Genomic DNA, 13,369 nt, shown 5'->3' on the forward strand with positions numbered 1-13,369 from the left:
TTTTTGTATGTTTCCATCCAAAAACGCTGTTTTTCTCAACCGTTCAACCAGAAGTCGTCACAGTGAAGAAAGATTTTCCCTTACATCTTTATAACTGTTGGCAAACGCATGTTTCATTTTGGTCATTATTAACAGTATTTTAAAAAATAACAATCAAAAATTGCCAATAATTACATGAAAGAAAAGTAAATTAAATTAAAGCTCTACGGTGAAGCTCTATATGGATATAGATTTGAGCAGTCTACACTGCTCCACGTGGTAGTAGAGGTCTTTGAGGCAGCAAATGTAGTATAAATTAATGTCATATAATATCTGCACTCTGTGACCTAAAGGCTTAAAAGAAAAGCATTTTTATGTGAATAAAATGCGAGAGAAAATACGAAAATTCGGTATTTCCTTTTTATAATGAATGTTACACCCTTGGTTAGACACGCCCAGGTTGCCAAGAGGTGGGCGTGGAATACTTCCCGGTAGATAAGAACCCACGCGGACCTCAAGCGACAGTCAATAATCGCAGGAGGAAGTTTGTATGCAGTTGCCTTAATTTTAGAAAGGTCTCCTGCCACGTTGCTGCTAGTTTTCAGACACGTTTTCCTTCGTTAAGTTTTAGGGGAAGTTTAAACGCGCGTCATGGCCTCGACGGTAGACATGATAGAGAACAGGAGGGAATCCAACGGCGAGGCTCACCTCGACGAGCCCATGACCAACGGGCTGGACATCCCCAAGAAGAGCACCCCGGAGACGTTGTCTCAGCGCGCGCTGAGGATTGTCAAGGCCAACCTTCTGGTGATTCTCACCGTGGCCGGGGTTATCGTTGGTGTTTTTATTGGACTTGGTGTGCGTAATGTAACACTAACGAGAACCCAGGTGATTTACATCGGCTTCCCAGGTGAGATTCTCATCCGGTTGCTGAAGATGATCATCATTCCTCTGGTGGTCTGCAGCCTGGTGTCCGGAGCGGCCAGCATCGACCCCAAAGCCCTGGGCAAACTCGGCGGCTTGGCTATGCTCTTTTTCCTGATCACCACCTTGATTGCGTCCTCGATTGGGGTCGTGATGGCTTTCATCATATCGCCGGGGTCTGTGTCCGTCAACAAGCCGGCCTACTTGGAAGAAGACGTGCCTGCGCATAAAGAAATTATAGACTCCTTCTTAGATTTGATAAGGTAAGCGAAACCCTAACACTTGCTCACACACAGTCAGTCTACATACTCTCAAAAAAGTCGTTAAACCTTCACATGTTATTAGGCCTGTATGTAATGACGCGCGTAGGACGCTCCAAAGATCTAATAATAGTAGCCAAGTTACACAGAGTAACCTGTTGTAGGTGTAGCAGTACTTGTAAGAACCAGATCGGGCACATGTCTTATTAGTTGTCCACTACAGCCGGACAATGCAGTGCTGTAATGCCAACGAACGGTTGCATCAGCTGTGTCCTCGCTGAGGGTTAACTCCCCGGCACAGTCCTGTTGTCCCTTCTCGGGCGCTTTATTTAAAAAAAAGAAAGAAAATATTTTATTTTGTGTTGGTGTTTTTTTTTTTTTGTTTTTTTTTTTTTTTTCCAGGACAGCTAAACCCATACACCGACTTATTTGGTAATATTCCACATCTTGTCCAGTGTGACGTTTACACGTGGAATCAGAAGACGTGCGTGAAACTTGTCCCTCGCGCGCGTTTGTACTGCTGCTACACGTGTTTTATCTTTAGTCTGACTCGCTTTACGCTTACGCTCACAGGTTTTCTGTTCGCAACTTTTGTCAAAGTTTACTTTGAAACACATAACGTGGCACAGCGCCACCGAACATGGCGCAATGCCGTTTGAACTTGTTGAACTTGTTAAGTAAAAATGACTTCTGTCTGTAGGTGCCCATGCGCCCCCACCCGCCCGACATTTTTATTTTTTTAAATCAATGCGTCATGTTCACAGGGCATTCATGTAGCATGTGTCACCTCTATGGTGAGGGGACACCCGGAAGCATCTATGACCATTGTACACAAACAACTGCGTCAGAAGGAAATGTTCCACGTCATCTAAATAACTATTACATGTTCCTATTGATGTTGGTCCACTGTGCACGCTTCCCCTGTACCTGCTGTGTTTTGGTCTGACACTAATTGGAGGTGAGGGCTTTTCTTACATGTCAACAGCAATTCAGTAGAAGCTTAGTTTTTCTATTTTTGGATTATTATTATTTTATTCTAAAGACATTACTACACAGCATGATGCAACAGCATAGTCTGAAATAAAGTACAGTGTCAGTGTTTCCCATCACAGAGGTTAAAAAACGTGTTTAGAGTGTAAACAAGAAGACTTTGGGTTTACTGTTTGGATCTGTAATCTGAACCATGAATCATGTTAAGCTTATTTGGTTTGCCTCAAGTAGACGAGATGGAACACAGACCACCTGTAAGAGTCTGTTTACATCCAGTCTTAATAATGCTTGCAACTATTGCATCATTATTCCTGGTTAGTTTGACTGGTCTGTTCATGGTTTGCTCAGTCTGGCACTCGGTGAATCATGGAATTGTGCGCTATGAAAACCAGAATATTCCACTCGCCACCCACCCCTTGCATCGTGACTTAGCCTTGGCAACACATCCATAAAACAGTCCTTGTGCCCTGATGGAGATTAACATTTTTTACCTGACCCTAATTAGGACGTTACATAACGTGGGGGTGGGAGGTAAAGACAAGATATGATAAATATGAAACAAGGGTAATGTTTGTCTTGTATTGGACACATGCCACCGTTCCACGTGCACACACATTATCCCAATAGACGACCCGTGCCTCTCATTAGCGCGAGCCTGGTCAGCCGGTGTCCTGGTTACTTTTGATAACAAAGGCAGCGTGGAACTTACTGGGTGGAACTGACTGAAGAGCTGTTCATTAAAGCGCAATAATGGCCTGGTCATTGTATGCAGATGCACACTCATACCAAACAGAGCAGGGGAAAAAAAGACAACACACCAGCCTGAGGACAAATATGGTTGCAGCCACTCCTACACATCCTTGTTGACATATCTTATCAGTTGCATTTTTTTTTTTCTTTTGACCTACAAAACCTGCGGGTGATGGCTATCATTCTGTGAAGCTAGAACTTGTTTTTTTTTTTTCTTAGAAGATCTTGCCTTGAGGCGACATTTGTTGTGATTTGGCGCTATATAAATAAAATTGAATTGAATTGAATCTTCATATAACTAAGTTTGCTATCTTTGTCATCCTGTCCTTAGCTGTCAGGAGCTCAACAGGCCTTTGAGATGCTGGGATTCATTCCCATTCTTTAGAACCATAATCCATTTTTCAGCTTTTAAGCATTTCATCCGTTTGTCCACCTTATTAAGCGCCCAAAGTTTCTGTTGTTGGGTTTGATACTAAACGTGTACCATTTTCCCAAAGCAGCTGAGGGATGGTGTCAAGACGTCAGAAGATCTGAGCACAATTGTCCGTTTGACATAGGAGACCCACCCGCCTAATAGGCATGTGATGGGCCATTGTTTTCATACCAACATTCCAGTTAAACAATAAAATAAAGTTTATTTACATTCAAGTTGCAAGTTCACCTCAGTGTGAACAGTTTCGAATGAGCATGGCATCCACATGTAGACTTGATTAGGATAAGGCGGAAAAAACGAAACATTGTGTTCTTTTTGTTTTAAATTTCATTAGCACTGCGGTTTGTACCTGTGCCAAGAATAAGTAACCACAGCAGTGAACAAGGAAGTGGAAGTGTACGAGTGAGTCACGCTTGTACTCAGGATTGCCATCTCTGTGCAAATTTAGTGTACGTGTACGTATAGTCAGGAGTCCTGCCTCCCATTAATACTATACAAGGATGTGATGGTACGTGAATTCTAACAATGCTTGAAGTCTGGATTCTCTTTAGATTCTACACACAGATTATTATGCTGCTCACTTTTGTGCTGATGAAACATTAAATACTTAAGCCTCTTTCCTCTCGTCATCTTACTACACTCAGACTATGCCAATCCATTTGAATATCCAAATGGTGTGAAAGCTTAGCAGCCGTTTAGTCCCTTTTCACGGCTGTTTGTGACGCAGCTGGTTTTCTAGTTCTGCCACGTCATGCAGTCACATGATCCTTAAGCTTGAAGCACTGCATCACCAGTGGAAGGGACTGAATGACCGGAAAGCGGTTGATGAGTTAATGCCTTATTACTCTAGATCTGTTGCAGACAGCTGAGCACAGGGGTAACGGGTGCACTTTGGGTTTTTCGTGTGTTCTTGGGAGATTTAATACGCAGCTGTACCTATTCTGTGGAAGCCAGAGTGTATGCATGCACTTGTTAGCAGGTGATGGATAAAGTCACAGCAACACGGGGTTAGGGGGGGAAAAAAAACAAGATTAACAGTTAAATTCTCTGAGCTGTTTTCACATGACGAGCCTCGGGCTTCTCTCTGTTTGAGCTGTCACTGATAGTTTGAAGAGATAGCATTGGTGCTTTCTATGTCACAGGATTAGTAGCAGTATTGCTCTATAGTTAGCTGAAACTCAGTAATGAGTCAAAGCAGGTCAGCCTGTGGTTTTTAATTAAAATTTCCAAGCAGCACATGTGACATTACTCAGTTTTACTATTCTGTGCTTTTTAAAAAATAAATAAAATGTATTTTGAGAACAAACCCAAACAACCAAACCTGTTTTCTGCACTTTAGTTCCCAAACCTGTCTTTTCCCTGCTCTCTATCACAGCCAGTAATCCACTTCACACTGAGCACAAGGATTTGAATGTGTTGTGTTTTTTTTTTTTTTTTTTTTTTAAATTTTTTTATTTTTTTATCCACAGAAACATCTTTCCCTCCAACCTCGTGTCTGCTGCTTTTCAGTCTGTAAGTATTGGATTTGAATTTTTTGGGTTCTTTTTTTTTTTTTTACATAGTCATTCCACTGAATTGTGTAACAGAACTATGACGATAAGCTGATTATGTCCTAATTAGTCTACTAAACTAGCAATTTCTTGCCTCCTATACAGTATGCGACCTCCTATAAGCTGATGAAAAAGAATGGCACAGATGGAATCACCAATATCACGGTGGAGAATGTGAGCAGAATGACTGGCTGGAAAATGAACTACAAATACACTCCAAAACTATCTGACTGTATTTTTAAACTGAGGGCTGAATAAATGTGTTTTCTTACTCTGTTTTTTGTTTTTAACATGTGTGCTTTTCAGGTGCCTTTTGGAACAGACCAGGATGGCATGAATATTCTTGGTCTTGTAGTGTTTGCCATCGTGTTTGGGGTGGCTTTGCGGAAGCTGGGAGAGGAAGGAGAGATCCTGATCAAGTTCTTTAACGCCTTCAACGAGGCCACCATGGTGCTGGTGTCCTGGATCATGTGGTACGGACACCTGGATGCTTTTTGGGTTGGGGAAGGAATAAAAGAACAGAAAATGTTCACGTGTAAAGAGCAAAATATTCAACTACAGCAAAGTGTTTTTTAAAGAGGACCACGCTGCTGTTTTGAACCTGCTATTGAATGAATAGAAGCGTCTGCATCCTGCAACTACTGTGCATGTGCACTTGCATAACATTATGGCTTTATTACAGGCTTGATTTGCAGTGTCGACAAGATCCCTGTCTCTCCTAACATTAGAGCACTCAACAATATCTTTGCTAATTATTTTTATGGATGAAGTACACCAAGACAAAATATTAAAAAACGTTTTGCTACATTTCTGGCTGGAGTTGTGTATTTAATGGACAGATATGAGAGGAATGTTGTTGTTTTTTTTTAATTTTTTTTATCTTTAAGTGTGCTTTTATCCAGAAGTGCTCTGTATCAGAAACTTAAACTACATCACTGTCTCGTCTCTTCCCTTGCAGGTATGCCCCAATCGGTATCATGTTCCTTGTAGCTGGGAAGATTGTGGAAATGGAAGATGTTGCAAGCCTGTTTGCCAGTTTGGGAAAATATATAGCCTGCTGCCTCATTGGACATGCTATCCATGGAGCACTTGTGTTGCCCGGCATCTACTTTATCATTACAAGGAAGAACCCTTACACCTTCCTCTGGGGGATATTCACGGCTCTAGCCACAGCCTTTGGAACAAGCTCCAGGTAATAAATGCGACTCTCAGGTTGTTAAATACTGAATGACTTGGATTTCTCTCTTCTAAAGCAACAGTGTATCTATACATCCTTTCTGCACGCTCACGGCCATCGTTTCTTACTTCTTAGCTCTGCCACGCTGCCTCTCATGATGAAGTGCGTGGAGGAAAAGAACGGCGTATCCAAGCACATCAGCCGCTTCATCCTGCCCATTGGAGCGACGGTCAACATGGACGGTGCGGCTCTCTTTCAGTGCGTGGCCGCAGTTTTCATTGCACAGCTGAACAACATTTCCCTTAACTTCATCCAAGTCATTACCATCCTGTAAGTCCCAAAGCCACCAAAACACACCTTCAGTTAGACACTGACATGTAATACTAAATCAATTGTACCACTGGCTTACTTATCAAACAGTTACATAATAATAGAGGTGATTTCACAGTGTCTTTTATAATCATGACAATAGATTTGTGTCTAACTGCTACTGTCCATGCTTTTTGTACTTTAGTGTTACAGCTACAGCATCCAGTGTTGGAGCAGCGGGAATTCCTGCAGGCGGTGTTCTGACTTTAGCTATTATCCTGGAGGCAGTAGGACTCCCCACCACCGACATCTCTCTTATCCTGGCTGTTGACTGGCTTGTGTGAGTATACAAACTTTGGACGATGTTTACCGTGATGCCCTAGATTTACAATAATGTAGGGCACACAGCTGGCTGTAAATACCCTGACATTAAAATGGCATACCATCTGTTTTGTCTTCCTTCAGTGATCGTACCTGCACGGTGCTCAATGTGGAGGGTGACGCTTTCGGCGCAGGGATCTTGCAGTTCTTTGTGGACAGAGATGCCAAACGAAACGGAGCGGAGCTGAGCGAGGTCCGGCTGGAGGCCGCCCCCGATAGCTCGCCGCTCCTTAGTAAACGAAGCGATGCTCAGAAATCAGGGTCTGGTGAAAAAGAGTCAAGTATGTAATGCAAATGTTGACATTTTCAAGGACTCCGGGCTCAGTTCTGATACTTGTTTGACGTTGTGGGGGGAAAAAAGAGAAAACTGAGCATCGAGCCCCTCATTTTCGTTGTCTGCTCTGAAGAAAAGAGTATAGAGAGAGACTGGACAATGTCTCTGACTTCAACACTTTTCTGGAGGGGTAGCTGAAAACTCACATGGGGCGCATTTAGTGACCTTTTCAAGATTTTTTTTATTTTTTTTTTATTTATTTATTTTTGGTGGGTGGGTGAGACTGTATTGTACACTAGACTGGTTGCTTTAACTCCAGTCTGATGTTGCACTCGATTGGTCCTCATCAGGTCTCATGTCAGAAATTGTTATCGTGTGTAGATTCTTTACTAGTGAGTAAAAAATCTGATTGGTGAGTAAGTTTGTCATGTGACCAGCGCATCCACCCACAAAAGCTGGACCAATGAACTTAAAGACGTAATAGGCATGTTAAATATATAATATAATGGCGGAGCTTAAGTTGAATGCACTGGTCTGTCACTAAAGTTTTGCCCCATTTCATTTGTATTATTGAATCTGCGTCTTAGCAAATTACCGGCAAACACTCCACGGGACAACGGAAAAAGCCTCTGACTTTATAAGTAGAGGACCTCCATACTGTTCACTGCACCCACTGTGTAATTATTGGAAGTTGTCAACTTTAAACATGTTCTGGCTACTTTCATGCAGAATTCATCCAGTGATGTTTTAAACTGCAAGTACTTCGTATTTGAGTTTAAGTGCATTCTTTATACTCTGCATGGAAGTAGGGTTTTTTGTTTGTTTTGTTTTTATTTATATATATATTTTTTTTAAATTTGTTTTGGTGGAAGCATCAGTTAGTCTTTTAGTGTGTTTACAGTTATTATGTGAAATGACTTTCTCACCGTGAGGGGATGAAACAGCAATAAATCTGTCCTAGAGCCTCAGTTCGTCTTCTGAAACACACCAAATGAAAACACGTATCAGTAATCACCCAAAGTTGAATGAAGGCCTCTTTGCTCATGGACCTGCAATATGTAATAAAATGGGCGCATGTGGAGAAATGCCGCGATCACCAACACATCCTCAGGTTTTGACTTTGGCTACAAGACTTTCCTCTGCGTGTTCCTTAAAATACTCCAGGACCAAAAGTTAAATAGACTCTGCAACAGAATTCTAGTCACACTCTTTGGTCTGCTTTGCTCTTGTGCAGGTACAAGTGGTTTAACACACACTATGCAACAGTGACTGTTTGATGTTATATGTCATATATGAGCAACTAACTTCCTTACACTACAAGGATGTCTCTATTTTATGAGAATGAGAGGTGTACACACCTAAATAACTTTGGTAAAGGGAGAATCTCATAATCTGTCTTGGCTATCATGGGCGTAAATGTGGAGTAATAGCTGGGTGGCCTCCACCCAACCAAGAATTTCTGGTAGGCATTTGTAAATTTATTTCTTTAAGCTCCAAAGACATTTGTAGTATTTAACTTTGTAAATGTTAGTAATTCCAAACTTTCTTTTTCCAGATTCAACTCTTAGCAACTTGTTGGATTTGGATATTTTTATTTATCACAATCTCTATTTGGTGTGAGCTACAGTTTTAAATATATTTTATGAGATGCTTCTTTAAAAAAAAAAAAAAAAAAAAAAAAAGTTTATATCAGTGGGGAAGACTTAAGGCTCTGAGGAGAAGTTGTTAGATCATAGATACTAAAGACATACTGTCTGGGGTTGAGGTATGGTGATGTATCCAAGAGAACAATGCAAGTCCGGCTGGCCAGGAACTGAACCTCTTCCCTAATAAACGCTTGGCTATTGAAGTACCCAGACACTTTTTAAATGGATGAAAGTAATATAGCACAATAGTATATCTTTTGCATCCATATCAATTGTTAATCAATATCTTATATAGACACGAGTAGGGCAAATACTGTTAAATCCAAAACCAGATATTTTTTAAGCCCGCTTTCTTAGCCTTCTCATTACATTAGCTTTGCAGAATTTCACATGACAATCATTCAACTGCAAGCTTGAGGTCTTAGCATTTCTTATGTCATAAGAAAATTCTTTATTTTTTTTCTGTTCCTTTTGTGGTGCAAGATTACTTCCTGAACTCTTCCATTATCTGGCTTGATCATGGGTTTTGTTTGTTTAAAGTGGGCTATGGTTGTAAAATAACTTATTGTCTGAATGTACTGTCAGCAACCTTTCAGCAATAAATGTTTTTTATATATATATATATATATATATATATATAAATAAGAGGCTGTGGCTTTTTGTGGACAAACCCTGTTTTTAACTCTTACTGCAGAGACTAATCAGAAGCCCACAGTAATACAAATCAGAAAAGACACAAAATACTTTGTCTTTATGTTTAGAGACTGTAAAATAATGCAGCCTCCCACTGATACATAAGCCTGGGCACATTAACCAGGCCATATATGAATACTAGAAGCAAAAAAACAATATAAACACACCTCTAGGGATACAATATGTAGAGCAACAACATGGGAGAGGCTTGGTTGTAATGCTAGTTTGCATCACACGTTGGGTTTGTGATGAACACGTGAGCCGTGTTCCTCTAGAGTTGCATTCCTGCCTCTTGTGAAACACTCCACCCCTTTGGTCGTCACAACAACAGCACTTGGCGTTAATTAGTTGTGTTGCGCCATCTAGTGGCAACAGCTATTTACAAAATACATGAAACTTATTCTTTTATTGTAGAAGTACATGAAATGATTTGACACCCTAGTACATTAGATACAGGAAAAACTACAGGAATCATGTGGCAACCAGGGGAACTAAGTAGTATACTGAATTAAATTTCCTTTTCATAATATTTATAAATATGTAATTATTTACTTGAATTCTAAGGCCTGGTAGAGCAATCGTCCATAACAGCATGAATAACACAGGTGTGCTTCTCATTTCATTAGATGGAAGTCTGCTCAGCTGCAGTTACCAGCTGGCTCTACCACAAACTAACATTCACTCATAAACTGAGACGTGCAAAACAAGGCAACAGAGTTCAAAAATCATAAAATACCTGTTAGGCTAAAGCCACTTATTTAACACACATAAGTCTGTATAATACCTTAAATCCTGCTTAAGATAAAATACATTTTAGTTTTAAAAAATCGTTTGTTTTTTTCAATTATCTATCTTCTTTTTTTTTAATTACAGCAGTAGTAGTTCAATGTTTCTGTACAACACATACACACCACAGCCTTATGTCAGTACACTAGTGTATGGATTTAAACTTTTCAAGTGTCTTTCAAACAAAATGCTACCGCTCAGGCAAATAAATAACATGTGTTCAACATTAGACTTTACATCCGAACCACAGGAAGAACAATCTAAGCATGCAATACACAGTCTTCTGATACACATGTGGTGAAGGTAACAGTAAATGCAGTCGTTTTGGCACCATATTAAATCTTTTTTCACACATGAACTCCAGAAATTGTTGAGATGATTAGATGTGGATGTCACACAGACAAGAGGTACTCGACCATTTACGGTCAGATAAGACTGTGTCGGACATTTGTGCTCTCACGTGAATCTCAGTTTGGTAATGTCTCGAAGCATTCAGGGCTGCAGTGCATGTGTGTAAAAGGCTTTACTTTCCAGGCATTATCTTTCACAGACAATTATTTGAGGCAAGATTTTCTTTGTATGTAGGTAAACCTAAATGGGTCTGTAGCCCTCCGCTATGACTCATAATTTGCTTCTGTCCAGTCTCTTTTTTGCAGGGTTGGGATACTGGGGGTTCTCAATCGCCCCTTCTCCAAATTTAAGTTCCAAAAAGGCTCTGTGGTTGTTAGGGCCATAGGCAGTGATGCCAGCAAAAGGCATGGGTACCAGTGGCTGCAGGAAGTGTTCTGGGAACTCGACATCTTGTTTATGTTCAGTCCACGTATCTTTGGTCATGACGCCATTACGTGGATAGAACGGCCACAGGTCAACGTGCAGGTGGTTAGCCTCACTGTACTGGACCCTGTAAAAGTCTCCTTCCACCGCACGCTCCCACACGTAGCCATTAGCATCCACCAGAGAGCCTGAGTCCAGGTTCTTTAAATGATCGCAGTTGGGTACATCCTCCAGATAGATACCAAGGTCTACATCATAGTCCCATGGGATGATATCTTGATGGCGAACGGCGCCCAACAGAGTACCTCCCTCTAGCCAGTAGCGCACACCTGAGCGCTCCAAGATATTGACGACATACTTGATGGTTTCCCTGAGCGCTCGCAGACAGCAGGGAGGTGTCCAGCGGTCCAGATAAAGATAGTCTGGAGTGTCATCCTGCACAGTGCCAAAGCAGCGTGGTGTCTCTTTGCTGCAGCCGTACCACTGTTCCCTCCCATCAGGCAGCAGAAGACGCTTCAGACCGAAGCTCCTCATTAGCTTCCCCGTGGCCTCCTTCAGTCGAGTGTCAGCCTTCCACTGGTTGTGAGCAGAGCTGAACAGTGGCCGATGGTTTGCAGAGAAACAGGGGCCTTCCAGGAGTTTGACCTTCCAGCCTCTCAAAGAAGTCTGGATGAAGAGTGAAGAGAAGAGAGGCTGTCCAAGAGGGACAGAGAGGTTAAAAAGATCCTCAGTCCGAATGAGTACGACTGCATCTCCCTGTAAAGCTGTACATACACTCCCACTGCTCCCTGATGCAGCTGTTGAATAGATAGCTGTCCACTCTCTGAGGTTCACCCGCAAGTGGAGACACTGCACAGCAGATCGAGCCAATACGGGTGCAGCTACTAACCTCACAGGCCCTCCACCCTCTCCTTCCAACTCTCTAATTAACCTCTCAATAGCCCTTGGTTGCTCCAGCTCCACTCCATCAGGCACTAGCAGCACAAACTCTGTTTGCACATGAAACTCAGGCCTGTGAGCTTGTGGTGGTTGGTCTGGGCTGGGGGAGAGGATAAGAAGCCGAGCACCCTCCGGAAGCACCAGTGGAGGGTACGGTGATGTGTCAGCTACAGCCAGGAAGGGAAGCTCTGGCCTCTGGTGAAGGAAGGAATTAGCCACATCCCCAACATAGTTTTCAAAATGTTCAAATTCCCGAAGTAGAACAGTTACACGTGGGCCTCGACTGTGTCCCTCCACTCCAACCACTCCAGGCTCACCTCCAGCTCCTGCAAGTAACCCTCCGAGACCAGAGGCTGGTAGGGCAGCCCTTCTTGTGCCCCTGCCAAGTTCTTTCCTCTTCTCCATCATTTGCTGCTGGGCTCGGGACACATAATAGAGAATGAGAAGGTTGAGGATGATGGCGATAGTTAACAAGCCCTGACAGAAACTGATCCGCATGGCAACTAATATTTCCTTTGCAGTTTATTTCAGGAGAATAACTTAAGTTTGAATCAAGAAATCCAGTGGCTGGTCTCGGACCTCCATCAGTGTAACAGAGAGTCGCATACAACCTGTAAATGACAGAAAAATGTTGTGTTTTGGTTCCAATACCACAGGCTTACGTATAAATATAATGTATTGATCTGCATATGTACATCACAATTTGCACACAGGATATTTAATTTAAACAAAGTAGTCAGTGAATGACCCAAGCCATAATCACATTCTTGTGGAACTAGGACATGATTGCGCCATGACAGGTTTTCTTTTATAAATAAAATGTTGCTAGTTGCATTAGAAATGAATAGTATAGGATAGTAGCAACTCACCTTCATCTGAATGTATCTGTTTTATTTCATATAAGACAATTGTTTGCAGGGCCATCATATCATTCAGAAGTTAAAAGAGGCTTTACCAACGTTAAGCCAATTATGCCCGTTATGCTCGCTATATGTGGATTTCATGATGATCTTTTTGAGCTGGTAGCGTAGTAGCTACCGAGGTTGAATCGGCAGCAGCAAACACAGATATTAACTTGAGTTTAGCTCATATTTGTACGGCTGTGGAAGAAATAGTCTCCTATATTTTTTGGAAGAAACTCACACTTAATGATCAAAAGAATATATCAAAAGCGCAAGGCTTAACACTATCCCAAACAAGAAACCCAGCTGCACGAATTTAGCATTAAGCTATCACATTGTTGCCCGCAGCAACAGGATAACTTCCGGTTGGAATCCTTCAGAATAAAGCTATTGTAGGGAGTGTCCAAATCTGGACCAATCTATGAATCTATTTAATAAAAGGCACACATTTTACGCAATAACCGCTTCAGAGTTATCCCAGTTACCTGGCGTCTATACCTAATCTCGTACGTTTCAAAAGAAGAAAAACATATTGCTATAATATAAAATATGAGATATAACTGCAAATGTTATTGCAGAAGTTATAAGGATATAAGCAATAC

General features: G+C 41.6%; 2 protein-coding genes across 2 annotated transcripts; one reads left to right on the plus strand and one right to left on the minus strand.

The window, feature by feature from the left end:
- Positions 1 to 487: 487 nt before the first annotated feature.
- slc1a5 (solute carrier family 1 member 5) lies at positions 488 to 8,490 on the plus strand. Its single transcript, XM_085184589.1, has 8 exons — positions 488 to 1,166; positions 4,806 to 4,848; positions 4,992 to 5,060; positions 5,193 to 5,359; positions 5,845 to 6,078; positions 6,199 to 6,393; positions 6,578 to 6,712; positions 6,838 to 8,490. The coding sequence occupies exons 1-8, from the start codon at positions 631 to 633 to the stop codon at positions 7,040 to 7,042; spliced, it is 1,584 nt and encodes a 527-aa protein (XP_085040715.1). The 5' UTR covers positions 488 to 630; the 3' UTR covers positions 7,043 to 8,490.
- On the minus strand, positions 7,839 to 13,249 carry fkrp (fukutin related protein). The gene is made up of 2 exons (XM_085184588.1): positions 12,735 to 13,249; positions 7,839 to 12,476 (listed from the first exon to the last, which is right to left on the minus strand). Exon 2 carries the CDS (start codon positions 12,361 to 12,363, stop codon positions 10,774 to 10,776), a length of 1,590 nt encoding a protein of 529 aa, XP_085040714.1. The 5' UTR covers positions 12,364 to 12,476; positions 12,735 to 13,249; the 3' UTR covers positions 7,839 to 10,773.
- Positions 13,250 to 13,369: the final 120 nt, after the last annotated feature.

Source organism: Neolamprologus multifasciatus, chromosome 14 (assembly GCF_963576455.1).
Source record: "Neolamprologus multifasciatus chromosome 14, fNeoMul1.2, whole genome shotgun sequence".
Lineage (NCBI taxonomy): Eukaryota > Metazoa > Chordata > Actinopteri > Cichliformes > Cichlidae > Neolamprologus > Neolamprologus multifasciatus.